The sequence below is a fragment of the Patella vulgata genome, chromosome 6 (genome assembly GCF_932274485.2).
Source record: "Patella vulgata chromosome 6, xgPatVulg1.2, whole genome shotgun sequence".
Classification (NCBI taxonomy): Eukaryota; Metazoa; Mollusca; class Gastropoda; family Patellidae; genus Patella; species Patella vulgata.
In genome coordinates, this window is record NC_065884.2 from 64,018,168 (window position 1) to 64,037,679 (window position 19,512).

The window sequence follows — 19,512 nt, forward strand, 5'->3', positions numbered from 1 at the left end:
AATGCTGCACATCACAGACTTTGTTCATGGTGTGTTTATGAACAAATTTCTAAAAGACTGGAAGACGGTGACTATTAACAAAGTGTCCCTGTGGTACTTCAAAACGTGATATAAGTTTATTAATAGGCAATAAACTTCTCACTGGTCTCCTACTTGATAAATACTTATGTGTATCTATATTCTAGTATATAGGTATACCACCCACGTGTCCACCGCGACCTGTACATATTTAAATACACTTTTATCACTTTATATCTGGCATCAGATGTTGGATACAATTCATTGCAGCAGATAACTGCATAATTTTAATATAAGAGAAATCGGTCAAATGTTGATTCAAGTATCAAAAACAAAAGAATACATATCAAAATCCTCTCCATCGGTCTAGTGCAGTGGTTCTCAACCTTTTTTTGCCAACGGCACCCATTCGAACACATGAAAAAAATAGCGGCACATCTGGCTAATTGCAGCACACCTGAATTTTGCAAAATAAAAACATGGTAAGTCAGACGGAATTCAACCGTACACAGAGACTAGTCATAGAAACAAAGAATGACTCAAACTAAATAAAGAAAAACACAGCTATGAACTTATCAGTAGACACCAGTGAATACTCAATTGGGATCACGTGGTTTTGCACATTTTCTTGGTGTGCCGTTCGAAATTTCGCGGCACACTTAGGAAGATCTCGCGGCACAACTGTGGTTGAGAATCACTGGTCTAGTGGGTGAAATACCGGGAAAGAAAATGGCAGACATCTTGGAAAATGACGGCCATATTGGAAATGCAAATGGCTAACAGGATTATCTTAAGGATGCATTATGTAAGAGCTAAATCTTCCTATTTTGGCTTCAAATGTTATATAAACTATTATTTACACACTTATTCATTTGGCAAGCCTGTGATCAACTCTCAGACCATCAGATGGCGGACATTTAAACGGAATAATTTAATTCAATTGAACAATGGCGGAGCGAGGCTATGTCTCGAATAACAAGTACCGTTAAAGCTACAAACAGTGATAAATTCGATCAGAATAAAGCAATTTGAATGAAATTTTCAGTATATTCATTTTGGATTTAACATTTTTTTTAACTATTATAGCATGAAAGTCCAGGTCTTTGTCTAAATCTTACGTATTACATCTTAAACAGACACCGATAGGGCCTACAAACAATTTAGTGCTTGTATCCAGATTTGAAAGGTTGTTACAATTATATTCCTCACAAATTATTCATATTTTTGTAAATACCGAGAGAGAGAGAGAGAGAGAGAGAGAGAGAGAGAGTGTGTGTTTAACGTCCTCTCGACGCAAACTAGGACATTTTGGGACTAACATATGGTTCAATTTTATTTCCATAATTTTCTAGCGCGTGTCTTTAGTAGTGGGTGGAAACCGGAGAAAACCCCCGAGGTTGTATAGGCGACCCTACTCCTGGTCACGTACAATCGGGGATTATAACACAGAATAACTAGAAAATATGTGTATCACAGGATTTTATTAAATTTGAATAATAATAATTAAACAACCGTTTTTATTTCAAATATAATATCAAAAGGCAGGCTTAGATCTACCGTACAAGAAAAATTATCCTAAAAAAGCAAGATCATGTTGGTTATTATTCCGACGAAATACTGGTCCGATTATTGCCTATTCCAATACCGCGCACTGTTCCGACAGGTTTCAAATGTAACTGGACATCCTATGAATGCCACGGTCACCATAATCATCGCCGTCTTCATCACACATAGGCATCATAATAATAAAAGTGTCATTTTACCGTAACGAGGTGTCGGTCGTTCTGCGGGGTATAACGGGGCAGGTCATTACAGTACATATAGCAACACGCATCAAACGGGGCAGGTCATTGCAGTACATATACCAACACGCATTAAACGAGACAGGTCATATACATATACTAACACGCACCCAATAGAGCAGGTTATTGTCATAGATATACCAACACGCACTGAACAAGACATTTACACTACAGTGCATGCGCCAACACGCACCGTGTATGGAGTACAGTACATTTACCAATATTTCGAATCTTGAAGCTAGAAACAACATTTCGAATCTTGAAGCTCGAAACTTAGTTTCAATTTTGAAGCTCTAAAGTTATTTTGAAACTCGAGTTTTCGAGTAGTAAATATAACGGGTAACGTTATTTCCAAGATAGTCGATACCAAAAGATTTGATAGTGTGTCTTGTATGACCATGGACCTTATAATGTCCACGGTATGATACCGTTGTGCGTATAAAGTCATCTATGTTCAGCCTACACTTTTTATGAAAACACAATTACGCAATTTCTTACTATGCAACGTTTCGACATGGATACCCCGTCTTTAGCAAGCAATTTCGAAGAGGATACTCTCGTCTTTATCAAGCAAATGGTTGATAAGGATGATAGCATCCTCGGCCAAACGTTGCATGTAATAAATCCAGTAATTTGTGTTAAATAATTTAAATGTTGTATTAAAACACAAAATGGAAGCGCATTTCAAACATAAAATACATTTTAAAACTGTGTGCGAACTCCATTCATTAAACGGCCTACAACAATATCTCTGTGCAGCATTTGTATTTTCGGAAAATAGGAAATATATACTACGCCTACGCTAAAATATACTCATATTCGTTATTTAAACAGGCATTATGTAACCGCTAAATCTGCCTACTGCAGGAATCAACTCTCGATGCCATCGGACGGCTCCGATTTTAAGTTGATTAGAACGGGACGGCCATTTAATGATTTAATTTAAAAATGGAGAAACGAGGCTAGACTCGAATGACCAGTACGGCCAAAATACACACAGCTTGTCAAAACTACGACCACTGATTACTTTGCTCAAAATAACGTAATTTGAATGAAATATTATAGCGAGAATGGCCAGGGCCCTTATTCACGAAAACTTAAACTAAGATACAATCGAACAATCGAAATTTTAAGAAATACTGCTCTTTATCTAAATCTTACATAATGCCTGTTTAACATTTAATTTGACAATCACCCGTTTATATCGTCTACAGTGGACGTCGAATGTTGACAGAATTTAAATTCATTACATCTTTCTAAATAATGAATGGAATTGAGCCACATTTGGACTGGCATTTCCTTACGAGATTCAGCTTTCACAAAATCCCTCAAATGACTTTATAACATAAATAAGAAAAATTAGACAAAAGAATCAGCTTATTATTTCATTGAAATTTAATTTACAAAAAAAATATTTTTGGTTTGGTTTTGTCTGTTCTTTTTAGTCTGGGTGTGCCATTTTGAAAATACCCCATGAGATGAGACTAAGAAATAGGCAGTTTGAAAAACAGACAGAGAAATGACATTATAACAAGAAAATAGAATATAGGTTGCCAGGCAATGTAATGACATAATAAAACATTATACATATTTATATACATTTTAAGAATATAAGTAAAATTGAAAAACAAATTGAAATCTATATACAATCAAAATAATAGGTAAGTTTATGTTTGTTCAACTTCTTAATAAATAAATTCAATATAGAATAATGACCATGACCTTTCTGTTGGTCTAAGTCTATTTTCTGGCTGGATGGTAAGTTCATAAAATTCCTACCACAATTAGACACAATAAGAATTAGGGTAGATGAATTTTTCATATGGAAATGGTATTCACAATTAGCCTAATGTCCTCCGGAATTGGCCATAACATATTTAACATAGTAGTTAGCGCTCCATATATTATGGGAAGCATGCTGGGTAACTATTGAATTAAACACTGAAGTTGGAAGTCGCCTAAATGTTTCCATAGATTTACATCACCAACTTTATCCAGATTAACTTTTTGATAAACAAGGACATGGAACGGACCATGACGTCATAGCAGCAAATATTGGAAATGTTATGTTATATCAAAAATACATAAATATGTTTCTATGATATCAAATTGCGAAGTGTGTCAACCGAGGCGCAATTGTCTAAAGTTTCATATGGATTGTAACTTGAATTGGCCACTCATAGATTTCTAATTTTATTGAATTGGCTGAGCCTAAGAATTTCTTTTTAAAGCATCTTCCTAAGAATATGAACATTACCTAGTTTCTGGTTAAATTTGACAATGGAAACCCAACATTGCAGATTATCAGTATAAAATTCAATGTTATAGTTACAATCAACTAATAAACAATGAAATAAATTTTTGTTGTATTTATTTAAACATACATTATGCAAGAGCTAAATCTGCCTATTGTAGGTCTTTCTTTAGGCCTGAAATGTTATCTAAATTATTAATTAGACATTCATTAACATATCCAGACCATAATCAACTCTCGATGTCAACGCTAGTCTGCGATAATTGTTGGATTATGATCTGATTTGCTGCATAACTTTCCTTCTCGATTTAACGATTAAATGGATAATCGAGACTATGATTTTTGTCGTACCGACTTTAGTAATGATGACCGAGGCTATGCAGAACTTTCGTTCGCTTATTTCTTGGTTCATAATGAATCAATTTGACTGAAATTTTCAGCAAATTGCCTTTACATTATCTAGTTTTAACTATTATAGTGAGAACTGCCAACTCGTTATATAATCTCCCATAATGTATCTTTAAGAAAGAACACATACCAGATTTATTTCTTGCAAATATTTTGTCATTTTTACATATTTTGTTGTCATTACGTTCAAGACAAATACCTAACCCTATTAATATTTTTTTTCACATATTATTATGTACAAGACACATAACTTTGTTAATAATGTGAACTCTTTGAAAGAGTAAGCAATACTATGTGAACTCTTCGAAAGAGAAGTAGCATCAGGTGTTCTAAGGGTAACCATGCTTTAAGAACTCTCAAATGAGAAGTGGTATGAGGTGTTCTATTAAGGGTAATCCTGCTATATGAAGTGGTACCAAGTGTTCAAGAAAGAGTAAGCATACTATGTGAACTATTCAAATGGTAAACATACTATGTGACCTATTCAAATGTTAAAAATACTATGTGAACTATTCAAATGGTAAACATACAGTGTGAACTATTCAAACGGTAAGCAAACTATGTGAACTATTCAAATGGTAAACATACTATGTGAATTATTCAAATGGTAAACATACTATATGAATTATTCAAATGGTAAACATACTTTGGAACTATTCAAAGAGAAGTGGTATCAGGTTTTCTAGAATAGTAAACATACTATGTGAACTATTCAAATGCAAAGTGGTATCAAGTATGGTGGACTATGGTATGCATATTTCAACCTTTTTCTCATATATAAATCTGAACTTCTATAGGCAATATAAAATATCAATGGCTAATAATTATGTAATGAATGTCATGAATTAAAATAGTTTAAAATAGTAAAATTGTGCATAACATATATTCTAATTGATTCAATCTTGTAATTATTGGTCTGTGACCCAAATTATTACTGCAATACATTCATTCTGATAAAATAGATTTTTAAAATTTTAGTATTTGAATTAAATAAAATATTTTTCTACAAAGAGTGGGCCAAACACTGGATTTTGTAAAAAGCCCACTAGTTTGAGAAGTGACTAAAACAAAGATGGCATCTAGACATGACTGAATCTCATGTCAGTCATGTCACCCAACTTGAGGTTGATTTTGTTAGGAATTGATGATGTGGTTATTACAATTCAACCAAGCTCGGATTTATGTGGAGACTGTCATTTCCACCTTTGATCCTCATCCGACGAGATCGGATCCTCCAACCGCACTGGAGAAGACGGAGTCATCGTTACCACGTGACGGTAGATTACTGCCACTAGATCCAGAACTGGTACTCAATGTTTCGTTACTACCATGGTGGAAAACATCTGAAAAATACAACAAATTATTTTATTTTGAACATTTTCATCTCTCTTCAAGACATGTTGGCAGGCAACGAGTCACCGGATCTATCCAGAAAGGTTCCCACAATATTAAATGTTTAACATCCTGTTCTGCTCCGGTTGGGATACAGTGCGTTATGAGGGAAATTTTGTCCGGAAAGCAGTGTTGAGACCTACTCTTATATTGAATTCCAACTGCCAATGGTTCGTTTCAATGGACGTCAATGTGTACATGGGATCTCAGATTTTTGTCCCATCCTAACGACTATACGTTGTCCCTTTCCAGGCCCCCTGTGCTGCACCAGTGACAAGGGGGAACCACTACAGAAAATCCTGATGAACTTTCTTGACCAACACCGGGATCGAACACGAGACCTTAAGATTAGCGAGGCCATATCTTACTCACCGAGTCATCACAGATCCCAATGTTAAATAAAAGGCAGTGGCTATTGTTACGACAAGTCGTAAAAATAGTCCTCAGGCTATTGTTACGACAATGTTTTCAGAGCCCTCCATTGGCGAAGTTAAAAACTGAATAGTCGTAAAAATAGTCCTAACCCTAACCCTTCCCATCTCTAAATTGCTGCCTTCAGTTCTGAAAACGTTGAAAATACTGCTCCTTTTTCAAAGCTGGTGTTGGGGAGATTGGCAGCCATTTTGGAATTTGTTCTAAACTTTGCCAATGCAGGGCTCTGAAAGCATTGTCGTAACAATAGCCTGAGGACTATTATTATGACTCGTCGTAACAATAGCCACTACCTAAATAAAATGTGGTTTAACAGCCTACATAGTAATAATCAACAACATCAAAAATTGTTCTAATTCACCATTGACTAATTTATTCCATTGTTTAATATTTCGTTTTTAAAAATGAGGACCTGAAGCACAATAAGATCCACCTCCATTTGAATCTGTACTGTTTATAAACTACAAACATCCTACGGTCTTTAAAAATGTGAAAGTTGTCAGCTTATCACTGGAGCAGAACAGAAATACAATGTAAATTATGTGAGCTAATATTTGTAGAATAGGGCAATAATTAAGAGAGTATAATCTGTACTAATTATGATATTTGTGATATTCTGTCACAGCATGTTTAACTCAGGTATCACCTGGGATCTCATTAATTGTGTATTTTGTTTTATAATCCCTGCATGGACATGCGTTATTACTAATAACATCAACTCGTCATAATAGCAGATTAATGAAAGGTTCAAGCGAATGGTTTCTCGCTCGATCAACATTTTATTTCATTTCATGAACTGAGGACGTCTTGATGTTTTTCTGCTCCATCTGGGCTACGAAAGAGCCACTACACCAGGCAGTATGAGTGAAATGTTGCCCCGGACAGTGGCGCTACAGTCTACTCTTATTTCTATAAATACTTTATAACCGAATGGAACGTTTTTTTAATTTATCCGAACACTTTATTTCTCAGTTAGAGGGGGGGAGTGTTTAATAAGTCCAATAATCTAATAACGTTCCAGGACTTAAAACAACACAATTTCGGTTTTTCCTTTCAAACTTGAGTCAATTAATAACGTTTCAGAATTTTAAAATGTACATTTGATTTTTAAAATATTTGTTCTTAAAGGTGGGTCAACCTATAACATTTCATGACCTCGTACAAATATTTGATTTTTATAATATTCGTTTCCAAACTTGACTCCACCCAAAACATTTTCAAGTCTTTAAGAAAAGGTAATATGAAAAGGTTAAAAAGGTCAAGAAATTAAAGATTCTTCTCACAGTTTAGAAGTATCAACAAATGAACTGAGAAAAACGGGGGGAGTGTAACTCGACTATACAACCAGCGATTACTATTCAATAAGTCGGATAATTTCTGACATCTTAATAAATCTTCAGAGACCTGGTGAATAATATCAAACTTCTAGATCTAACTTTATTTAAACTCTAATCACAGATAAATAACTTCCTGATTGTATAACAATGAAACTCTCGACTATAGAGTAGGCAGGGGGTAAAAGTCAGTGGGTTTTATGAAAGTTTTTGACACTTCGTTATTAGTGCCAGCGACAGAGAGAGAGAATATGACAGGATAATTCAGTATGGTGTTTGTAGAGATGATAAAATCTTCAACATATTTTCTATGTTTTGTCGATAAAAGGTAAAAGGTTATTCTAGTTGGATACGTTAGTACAACTGGTTGTTGACCTGCCCATTCTCTTCCACTAGGTGGAATATATTTACCGTAAAGTACTCGATATATCGACACACCATGGATAGAAAAGGAAATTAGAGAGAATAATAGGGTTTAATGTCCACTCGACACACACTTGGTCATTTTGGGACTAACATGGTTCAATTTTATTTTCATTATTAGCTTGCACGAAGGGGTCTTTAGCAGTGGGAGGAAACCAGAGGACCCGGAGAAAACCCATGAGGTTGGACAGGCGACCCTACTCCTTGTCACGTACAAACGGGGAATTAAAACCACACCAGTTGACTCAATGACAGATTTTATGATACAGTGCGCACATGCTAACCATTCAGCCATCCACCCCCACACACCCTCATGGATAGAAAAGTAAAGGAAATGAGAGAAAAATATGGTTTAATGTCCACTCGACACAAACTGCGTCAGGGTCTTTAGCAGTAGGAGGAAACCGGAGTGCCGGAGAAAACCCACGAGGTTGGACAAGCGACCCTACAACCGAAGTATTGTTTTGACAAAATATTAAACCCCATTAATTAATAACTCATAATTTAACATAAAAAAGGAGAGTTTGTTACTTTGTAGTAAAATATAATTTCCCTGGGTCTACTGTTTTCACAAAATATTAAGCCCCATTCAATTATTAACTCATATTTTAACATCAAAATAAAGAAATATTTCACTAAATAATTATGAAAGGGGCAAGTTTAGTCAAATATAATTTATTGGTGTGTGTTTATTAGAGTAACTACCACATTTAATAATAGTCTTTCTATTCCTAGAAATACAAAAAAACCTTTTCTATAGGGGTTAATCCCGTCCTTCTATCTAAACTAGACATGACTAGGTCAACCCATGTCCACAATCAAACATATTCTGTCCAAAAAATTATCACAGCAGGTGATCAGTTTTACTTTTTCTATATTATCAATAAAATCATTACTATTGACAATCCGACACCAAACTCGTCAACACTAATTACCTTACAAATCACTTCAAAATGTCCTCGCTTTTTACATGCTTCACTGAGTTGACTTCTATTTACATTGTATACATTAATAAAAGTAAATCAAATGGAATTTAAAGAAGCTAAATCTTTGGCAAAATGAAATGAAATGGGGTTTAACGTCCTACTGTTCTGCTCCAACTGGGCTAAGGAAGACGGGCATATGCCAGACAGTTTGCTATGAGGGAAATTTTGTCCGGACAGCAGCACTATGGCCTACTCTTATCTCGAATTTCAACTGCCAAGGGAACTTTACGTGCATGCCAATGTATACGAAGAACCTCGGTTTTTCGTCAAATCCGAACGACTAGACATATAATAATGTAATATGAATGTATATAAACTGATTTACATTCAATCATTTCTGTTTCTACTGTAATTTCTAATCAGTCCAAATTGAATGGCAGTCTTTGGTGTCTGGTTATTCCAGTCTACACCGGTAGTATTCTTTGGTGTTCATCAGGTGGTTTCATTACAAATGGTGCTTGAAAGGGGTATGCCAATTTTAAAATTTTCATTTTGTCTTAAATATTGGATATCAGAAGCCCATCTTTTCACGGTAAGGTAATAACATCAATGGCGAAGACTGTGGATGATATTGAGTTAGAGACTTGCCTCCTTTAATGTCCTACATTTCTATACAAACCCGGTTAATTTAGACGGACATATGCTACAAGTGAACTTTTTTTTACTGTAGACCGATATTGTCCGTGTAGTATTCACAAAAAAAATATTCATTTGCAGGGAGTCACACAAGGAAATTTAGAGAACGCTACTTTTCAAACAACTCTACCACTGACAATTTCTCACCATCTTAATTAACTGTTTCTATGTAGGGAAACTTGTTACCTTTTAAAATGAATAAAGTCACCTACACAAATCACCTGTAATTATCATTACATTCAACAGGTAAATTGTCGACAGGTAAACAATCAGATGACCACACCCACTCAGGTGTGACAGTCATACATAGATGGTTATTTCTATATAACATCTAAGACTTGACATTGTAAATGGTCAGAAATAAGATAATTTCACTTTTATGAATGGTATTTATTATGAATAGTATTATTATGGATGGTTTTATCTCTCAGACCATCTTGACTTTTTGTTGAAATAATTCTTAAAGTCGTTGTAAAGACATTTCAAACATCATTTTACACCTGACAGCCGTTCAGCTTGTCAACATCTATAGATGTCACAAGAAGCCATCAGTTAATAATAAAATTAATATCGCATAATTATTAAAATTCCCAACTACATGTTTGTATGGTGAAAGAGCTGGGGAGGGGAGGGGAGGGGAGGAGAGAGAGAGAGAGAGAGAGAGAGAGAGAGAGAGAGAGAGAGAGAGAGAGAGAGAGAGAGAGATTAATACCACTAAACTCTAACTAGGTCATTTCAAGACTAATACATATCTCAATATATTAGTTAGTATATGTGCAAGGGTTTTTAGCAGTGGGAGGAAACAGGACAAGCTACTTTTAGTTAGGCAACCCTCTGTTAGACCATATTGCCACCTTAACCCTCTGTAAGACTACTCTGCCACCCAAACTCTGTTAAACCAACCTGCCACCTAAACCCTTCTGTTAGACAACTCTGCCACTTAACCCTTCTGTTAGACAACTCTGCCACTTAAACCCAATGATAGACAACTTTGCCACCTAAACCAACTGTTAGACGGCCACAGATCACTAATAATTTCTCCATCTTGTCTCTTAGACCGGCTCTAACTTTTTCCAAAATTTTCGTTGGGTAGAATGCTTTCTACCACAGATGGAGCAACATGTGGCAAACTCTTGTCAAATAGCATGTATGAGGTTCACCCTGAAAAACTTGAGACACACAAGCTGGAAGTAGAGACAATTAAACATGCAATTTTCCACCCTACATTTCAACCTAACCAACCTCTCAACCCTTGTATCCTTCCGCCTCAAAATCATGAATATTCACCAAAACCTGGCAGAAAATGTATTTTCAAACCCTTTTCTTCGATTCTACATCAAAAAGTCAACAAAAATCGCCATGCAAAAGGGGGAAAAAGGGAACGGGACAGAAACTAAAAATAACTTTCGCCCTACGTTCGTGGGCGACGGCGTAGAAATATTTGGTCAGCTGTATCCTATATCAACTCTAACACCTAAACAGACTCAGTGGTTTTACTAGTATCTAACAAAATAACGGGTATTATTTAACTGCTACCTGCCATTTTGAATTTTGCTTCAGACATGTAAGAAAATAATCAATAAAAACGCTCAAAAAAAAAAAGAGAAACTACTGCCTGACAAAACCTGAATTTGTGCATGGAGTGTCTGTTATAGGTGGTCTGTTTTCAAGGCTTGGTTTTAAGATTTATTGGTCAGTATATGTGTTTAAATATTCTCTAACCACAATTAAACAAGTGATATTTTACCTTCTCTCATGATAATACTAGTTGGTCCACAATCTTTTAACGGAGATTCCACCATCGCATCAGCTAAAGTTTCTCTCAGTCGATCTTCTTCTTCTTCACTACTACGGGGCTGTCTTGACATACTAGACTCCGCCCAATCACATAACACATCATTCAGATTAGGTGACTGGTCGAAACTGCCTACAATATCAAGATAAGTAGCATTAAAGATACATTATCGAGGAGAAGATACAGAGCTGGCAGTTCTCACTATAATAGTTCAAAACTAGATAATGTAAAGGGTATTTGCAGAAAATTTCAGTAAAATTGATCCACACTGAACTGAGAATTTAGTGATTGAATTTTCGGCCTAGCCTCGATCATCATTACTAAAGTCGGTACATAAAAAACATAGTCTCGATTATCCATTTCATGATTTAATCATGAATGAAAGTTGAGCAGCAAATCAGATCCTAATCCAGTAAGGGAGAGAGGCTTGTGATAACATTGCGAGTTGATTATGGTCTGGATAAGTTAATTAATGTCCAATTAATCATTTATATAACATTTAAGGCCTAAAGAAAGACCTGCAGTAGGCCGATTTACCTCTTGCATAATGTATGTTTAATTTCATGGTGATCTGTAGGATTAAATCGTATTTGGGTTGTAGATCAAAAATCTAGTTATGGTCACAAAAATGTGTTTCTTGTCAAAATTTTTTATTATTTTCACACTGGTAAGGATTATATTATTTTAAATTTTGCAGATTATATTTTTTCGATTCACATTTACCTGTCGATATTTTACGATTAGAGTTACCTGTTAATATTCTACGACTTACCTGTCAAAATTTTATCAATTACCTGTTGATATTTTATGATTTACCTGGCAATATTTTATAATTTAAGATTTACCTGTCGATATTTTATAATTTTGATTTCCTTCCTCTTAATAGTTTACGATGAGATTTAAAGGTCAATATCATACAACTTCGATTTATCCGTTTATATTTTCTAAATTAGATTTACGCGTCGATATTTTAAGATTGATGATTTACCTGCTTCAATAAGTAGTGGAGAAACATGAGGATTAGGTGAATGAGCATATTCTGTAGCAGATGCTCTTCTATAGGCAGGACGAGCTGTTGGCATAGCAACAGGACTAGATCGTGTTGGTTGAAGCCTAAAATAGAAAGGAACATATTAGTCGAGTGAAATCTCGCTCAGAATGTCTCATGTTTCAAATCCTAGTGTGGGCTGAGTATAGTAGAACCCTCAGATTTTTTCAAGTGTTACTCTCATTCTGCACACAGAGAGCTATCTACTTTGAGAATAGATCTCTGCCCTAAATGGCCCCCATATCCAACAATTAATATACTGTTTTATAATGTGGTCCTACTCCTGTTTTATAATGTGGTCCTACTCCTGTTCACATCTGTCATATACACAAAGTCTACATAAACTGAGAGATGGAGAAATTGGGTTTAACATCTACTTGATACAAACTAGGTCATTTCAATTTTATTTCAATAATTTGATTATGCAGAGTGTTTTTTTGCAGTGGGAGGATACCAGATGAGCCAGAGAAAATCCACGAGGTTGGACAGACAACCCTACTCCTAGTTGAAATGAAATGAAATGAAATGAAATGGAGTTTAACGTCCTACTGTTCTGCTCCTATACTGGGCTAATGAAGACGGGCATACGCCATACAGTGTGCTATGAGGGAAATTTTGCCCGAGCAGCGGCACTATCGCCTACTCTTATATCGAATTCCAACTGCCAAGGGATCTTTTACGTGCATTCCAATGTATACACGGGACCTCGGTTTTTCGTCTCATCCGAAGGACTAGACAGCTGTCCTTGTCAGGCCCTCCGTCCTGCATCACTGACAAGGGGGAACCACGCCGGAAAATCTGGATGAACTTTCTCGGCCAATGCAGGGATCGAACACCCGACCTCCAGGCTAGTGAGCCAGCGTCTTAACCACCTAGCCACCGTGGCTCCCTACTCCTAGTTGAAACCACGCCACTTGATTTAAAAGGCCAACCCCTCCATGAGGAGATAGAGATGGGGTAAGAGAGTTGGAGAGAGAGAGAGAGAGAGAGAGAGAGAGAGAGAGAGAGTTTAAGTCCACTAGACAGGTCATTTCGGGACTAACATATGGTTCAATTTTATTTCAATAATTCGCTTGCAGTGGGAGGAAACATGAGGACTCGGAGAAAACCAACAAGGTTGGACAGGCAAATCGAAACCACGCCAGCTGACTCAATGACAGACCTTATGATACAGAGCGCACAGGCTAACCATTCGGCTATCCACCCACCCCACAGAGATCAAGGGGAGAGAGAGAGAGAAATGGGGTTTAACGTCCACTCGACACAAACTAGGTCATTTCGGGACTAACATATGGTTTAATTTTATTTACATAATTCGCTTGCGCGTAGGGGTCTTTAGCAGTGGGAGGAAACCGGAGGACCCGGAGAAAACCCACGAGGTTGGACAGGCGACCCTACTTCTTGCCACGTACAACCGGGGATTCGAAACCACGCCAGTCGACTCAATGACAGACTTTATGATACAGCGCGCGCACGCTAACCATTCAGCCATCCAACCCCCCCAGAGATCAAGGAACAAGATACATATTTATATATCACATACAGGTGTGTTAAACAGTCGGAGGAAAGTAAAGTGTATCAAAAAAAACGTTCATTTCGTACTTGAGACTCTCAAGATCACAATCATCAACAAACATATCCATTGGTGAGCTGTGGAGATCAGGACTGCCAGAAAATAAAGACGATGATGTCGATGACACAACAGTCGTATTCTGAGCATTTTGGATAGTTTTGAACGAGAATTGTGGACCCATCCACAACCTCCGATGAGGTCCCACATGTGTGATTATCTCAACCTGTAAAATAAAGAAGTCAACAATTGTGCATTTAAATAGTATGGAACCTATATGCATTATTATTGATTCCTTCTATGGTAATATAGTAAGGCCTCCAGCACAAAACTAATACAGTAAGACCTACAGCCCCCAACTAATACAGTAACACTTACAGCCCCAAAACTAATATGCTAAGGCCTACAGTTGGGTTCAATAAAATTAATACCAAGACCTATAGCCCCCAAACTAATATAGCAAGGCCTATAGCCCCCAAACTAATACAGTAAGACCTACAGGCCCCAAACTAAAACAATAAGACCTACAGCCCCCAAACTAATACAGTAAGACCTACAGCTCCCAAACTAATACAGCAAGACCTATAGAACCCAAACATATATAGTAAGACCTACAGTTGTGTTCAATAATAGACCTAGAGGCCCCAAACTAATAATAGTAAGACCTACAGTTGGGTTCAATAAAGGACCTACAGACCAAACTATTAGAGTTGTGTTGAATAAAATGAACGATTTACCTGTGATAACCATTGGGTATCGAGATCATCTTTACTCGTACTACTATGATCTGATGATAAACTATCTTTAGATCCATGACGAGATACTGGGGCTAATTCATCTATAAAATACAAACGTAATTCATTTATAAGATACAAACGTAATTCATCTATAAAATACAAATATAATTCATCTATAAGATACAAACGTAATTCATCTATAAGATACAAACGTAATTCATCTATAAAATACAAACATAATTCATCTATAAGATATAAACATAATTCACTAGAAATTAACTCAATTCATTGTTAACTCACTGAGCCACCGCAGCTCCTGCATGACCATTAACTATTCGAGTTAACCATTCGGCCACGCACCCCCCCCCATCATAGCATGCTATATGCCTGTCTCCATCAGCCTCGTTGGTGCAGAAAAGTAGGACATTAAATGCCATTTCATTCCATCATTGCATCGAAAATAAACAAAGGATGTTATTTTAAAAGGATAAAAATATTGGACTAACCTGGTGAAAGTGTTGGTTGCTGTGTCATCACAGCATCAGTTGCTAATAGTAACGGACTGTTGCTAGGTAATGGTGTTTTAACTTCCTGGGAATTTTTGGCTCTGAAAGGAAAAGTAGAGTTGTATATCTATTCTTTGAATGGCATTTAGTTTTTGGAATATAATCGAATAACACACAATTTATGGATAACAATTAGTATGATTTATTTCACTGCTAGATAACAACTTGTGAAATCTTGTTGAAACGTCGCCATGAAATAAACCATAGTAATTGTTATCCATAAATAGTGTGTTATTCCAGTTGTGTATCTAATGCTGAAATTAACCAATATAGCTCACTAAGCTTATTTCAAATTCAAAAGTAAATTTTTGCCTCGTACCTTTGTAACTGCCACTGTATAACTCCTGTACATGTGAGATCAAGGGGAGAGTCATCTGTCGGTTTCTCTGTCGTTAATTTAGGATGAGGTTCCAGGGAATATTCTATCAATGTTCCATTCTGACCAATCACAAACAATGAATCTACAACCTTTTTACCTTCTGCAATGAAGAATAATATAACGGGATTTATAAATATTCAAATAATATTTCAATGCTATTCAAATTAATTATTTGATAATTGTTATTTGATTTCTGTTAAATCAAATAAGTAATATTTAATATGAAATCAACGAATGTTCAGAAATAAACAGAAAATGAAAAAAGTTGATTTTAAAAGATTCAGAATATCTAGAAATCTGAAAATGCTGCAAAAATTTAACATAATGTGTAATCCAACACTTGAAAAACATTAAAAATATTGATTTCAAACATCAAAACAAGCATTTGGTGTGAAGAATAAAGGAAATATAATATAACACATTTGCCATTACTTTTTTTTTCTAGCTGGACTAATAACATATCACAAACATGGTATAGGGGAAGTAACTCCATTTTACAGCCCACTTATTTTGACTGACTTTTACAGACCTATATTTTTTTTTTATGGATGGCTGACTTATTTTTATACAGGATTTTTTAATGTTTCCCCAGGTACAATTTTTCACTGACAAATTTTATAATTCATATTTGTACTCACCTCTACGATCAACAGGTAAATTTGATGAGGCAACATAATGTCTTGATGGAGCAAAATATGCTGATACATTGAAGATATTCTCTGTACCCCCTGCTGAATGAGATGGACTCTGCTGTCTACTAGTTGTGCTCATACCACTTGTTAAAGCGGGGAGGGCCAGGTGCTGTTTAAGCTGGGCGAGAGGATATACGTTACTAGGATGTGGATAGGGTGGAAGTCGGGGATTACCCATGTTGTTATTTAGAGCGTTCTGCCGAATCAAACTGGGATAATGTTCGTGACCTGTACAAAATAAATATTACAAAATCACTTGCATTGAAAAAATTTACACATAACATACGAATGTCTACCCACAGTTCAGTGCACCGCACGCCAAGAACTCGCGACAACAGAAAATTTCATTGGCTTATCCCTCACATAAACCAGAATGCGAATTATATAACAAGTCTTCCAAATCCTAGTGTAGTGAAGTAAACAAAATTTTGATCTATAAAAAACGAAACGAAATAGGATCCGTGTTTTAATCAGATTGCATTGTGTTCAGCCTTGGTTTAGGTTGAGTGGATGCTAAACCCCATTTCTTTCTTCATACTCATTGTACAATCAACCCACTACTCACCTGATGAGCCTGGACTACCAGATAATACAGGGCTACGTCGACCAGCAGCACCATCTATGTCACCTAAACCAGCACTCTTCTGAAATCTACTCACACGATTTACTACACGGGGATGACAGTGAGTTCTTACACTTACTTGACCTGTTTACAAACAATTAAACAGTCATTTAAAAAAAAAAATTTATAAAGTATATATTAATCAAATAAGCAGGGTACAATGTGATTTTTATTGTTTTATTGACGTGTTTATAAATAGTTATCTAATAAATAAAACAAAATATGATAATGTCTATTAAAGGGGCATTATGGAAGATTACACAAAGAGTTGACTGTTCTCACTATAATAGTTACAAAATAGATAACGCAAATAGTGTATGTTGAAAATTTCATCATTACTGAAGTTGGTACGATAAAAAACAAAGTTTTCATTATCCATTTTTAATTTTAATTATTTTTCAATAAATGTATTCCAATCTGCTGAATATCGCAGGCTAGCAATGGCATCGATAGTTGATTTTGGTCTGGATAAGTTAATTAATGTCTAATTAATAATTTAGATAACATTTCAGGCCTAAAGAAAGACCTGCAATAGGCGGATATAGCTCTTGCATAAAATATGTTTATTTACATGAACTTCAAATTCAGTGTGATTTTCTTTGTTAGACTCAAGAGTTATGTTCCTTTAATAACATAAAACTGGTTTCAAGAAGCAGTGTGGCAGACAACTAAACATTTTCATGACTTAACTGATTTACCAAATTAAGAGTCTAAGACTTTGTTCATTATTATAACCAAACTTATATACCACCTTGGCCTCAAAGTTCCTGGACAGAAATATGTTTTCCTTCAATAGTAAACATATTGTTATAAGATAATTGTGAAACGGCAATTCGATTCCTACTCATAATTCCTGATTTTTAGTAATTTTTCTGTAAACACACTCACTTGAATTTAAATGATATTATAATAAGATGTACAAGTTTAATCGGTATATGTGTTTTAAATGATATTGTAAGGTTTATATGATATTGTAATACATGTTTTAAATGATATGTAGTATGTATAGAGAGAGAGAAATGGGGTTAAACATCCACTCGACACAAACTAGGTCTTTTTGGGACTAACATATGGTTAACTTTTATTTCCATAATTCGCTTGTGAGTAGGGGTCTTTAGTAGTGGGAGGAAACCGGAGGGCCCTATTCCTTGTCATGTACAACCGGGGAATCGAAACCCCGCCAGCGTGCATGTGCTAACCATTCAGCCATCCAACCCCCCATAGTATGTATAGGGTTTATGCGTTTCAAAATGATATTGTAGTATAAGATATATATGTTTTAAATGATATTGTAAATACATGTTTAAAATGATATTGTAAATACATGTTTAAAATGATATTGTAAATACATGTTTAAAATGATATTGTAAATACATGTTTAAAATGATATTGTAAATACATGTTTAAAATGATATTGTAAATACATGTTTAAAATGATATTGTAAATACATGTTTAAAATGATATTGTAAATACATGTTTAAAATGATATTGTAAATACATGTTTAAAATGATATTGTAAATACATGTTTAAAATGATATTGTAAATACATGTTTAAAATGATATTGTAAATACATGTTTAAAATGATATTGTAAATACATGTTTAAAATGATATTGTAAATACATGTTTAAAATGATATTGTAAATACATGTTTAAAATGATATTGTAAATACATGTTTAAAATGATATTGTAAATACATGTTTAAAATGATATTGTAAATACATGTTTAAAATGATATTGTAAATACATGTTTAAAATGATATTGTAAATACATGTTTAAAATGATATTGTAAATACATGTTTAAAATGATATTGTAAATACATGTTTAAAATGATATTGTAAATACATGTTTAAAATGATATTGTAAATACATGTTTAAAATGATATTGTAGGGTGTATAAGATATTTATATTTTAAATGATATCTGAGATATATTGAGATATACTAACCTCCGTAGGGTGTAATAGGGAACACATGAGTTGTACCTCTATGTGTACTAACAGCTAACCATCGACTATCTGTAGTAAACGTCATATCAACAACCTATAAAAATAATTACAACTAACCATGATACAGAAACAATGTTCCAAAAACATAAAATACTAATAGATAGCTTATTATCATTTACAGCCTCCGAGAGACTACCTGCCATTATCTGTGTTGACGATCGGTTACAAACCACTTTAATAACCAATCAATTACCACCTAACAAATAAAACAGAGCTATTTTTATTTTAAGAAAAAGTGTGTTTAACGTCTGCTTCCGCTGATGGTGATATCGCAGAAAATTCTTTTTTGTATTACCTTAGCGCACTCGCTGGGGGATTTCTGTGGGAGGAAACTGGTGTACCCGGAGTAAACCCACCAGATTGGGAAGCTGCCCATATTTCCAAGCCACATACATGTACGCTCACA

At 35.1% G+C, this 19,512-nt stretch overlaps 1 protein-coding gene across 2 annotated transcripts in view; it reads right to left on the reverse strand.

Moving 5' to 3' along the window:
- Positions 1 to 1,482: 1,482 nt before the first annotated feature.
- LOC126825659 (BCAS3 microtubule associated cell migration factor) overlaps positions 1,483 to 19,512 on the reverse strand; it is a 38,073-nt gene continuing 20,043 nt past the window's right edge. For both annotated transcript variants that reach the window (XM_050555402.2, XM_050555401.2), the window contains 10 exons: positions 19,047 to 19,140; positions 17,038 to 17,178; positions 16,419 to 16,700; positions 15,721 to 15,880; positions 15,342 to 15,442; positions 14,836 to 14,936; positions 14,131 to 14,324; positions 12,469 to 12,593; positions 11,433 to 11,612; positions 1,483 to 5,825 (listed from right to left, as the gene is read on the reverse strand). In XM_050555402.2, coding sequence (XP_050411359.1) covers positions 5,695 to 5,825; positions 11,433 to 11,612; positions 12,469 to 12,593; positions 14,131 to 14,324; positions 14,836 to 14,936; positions 15,342 to 15,442; positions 15,721 to 15,880; positions 16,419 to 16,700; positions 17,038 to 17,178; positions 19,047 to 19,140 — 1,509 coding nt within the window. In that variant the 3' untranslated portion in view covers positions 1,483 to 5,694. The remainder of the gene's footprint in view (positions 5,826 to 11,432; positions 11,613 to 12,468; positions 12,594 to 14,130; positions 14,325 to 14,835; positions 14,937 to 15,341; positions 15,443 to 15,720; positions 15,881 to 16,418; positions 16,701 to 17,037; positions 17,179 to 19,046; positions 19,141 to 19,512) is intronic.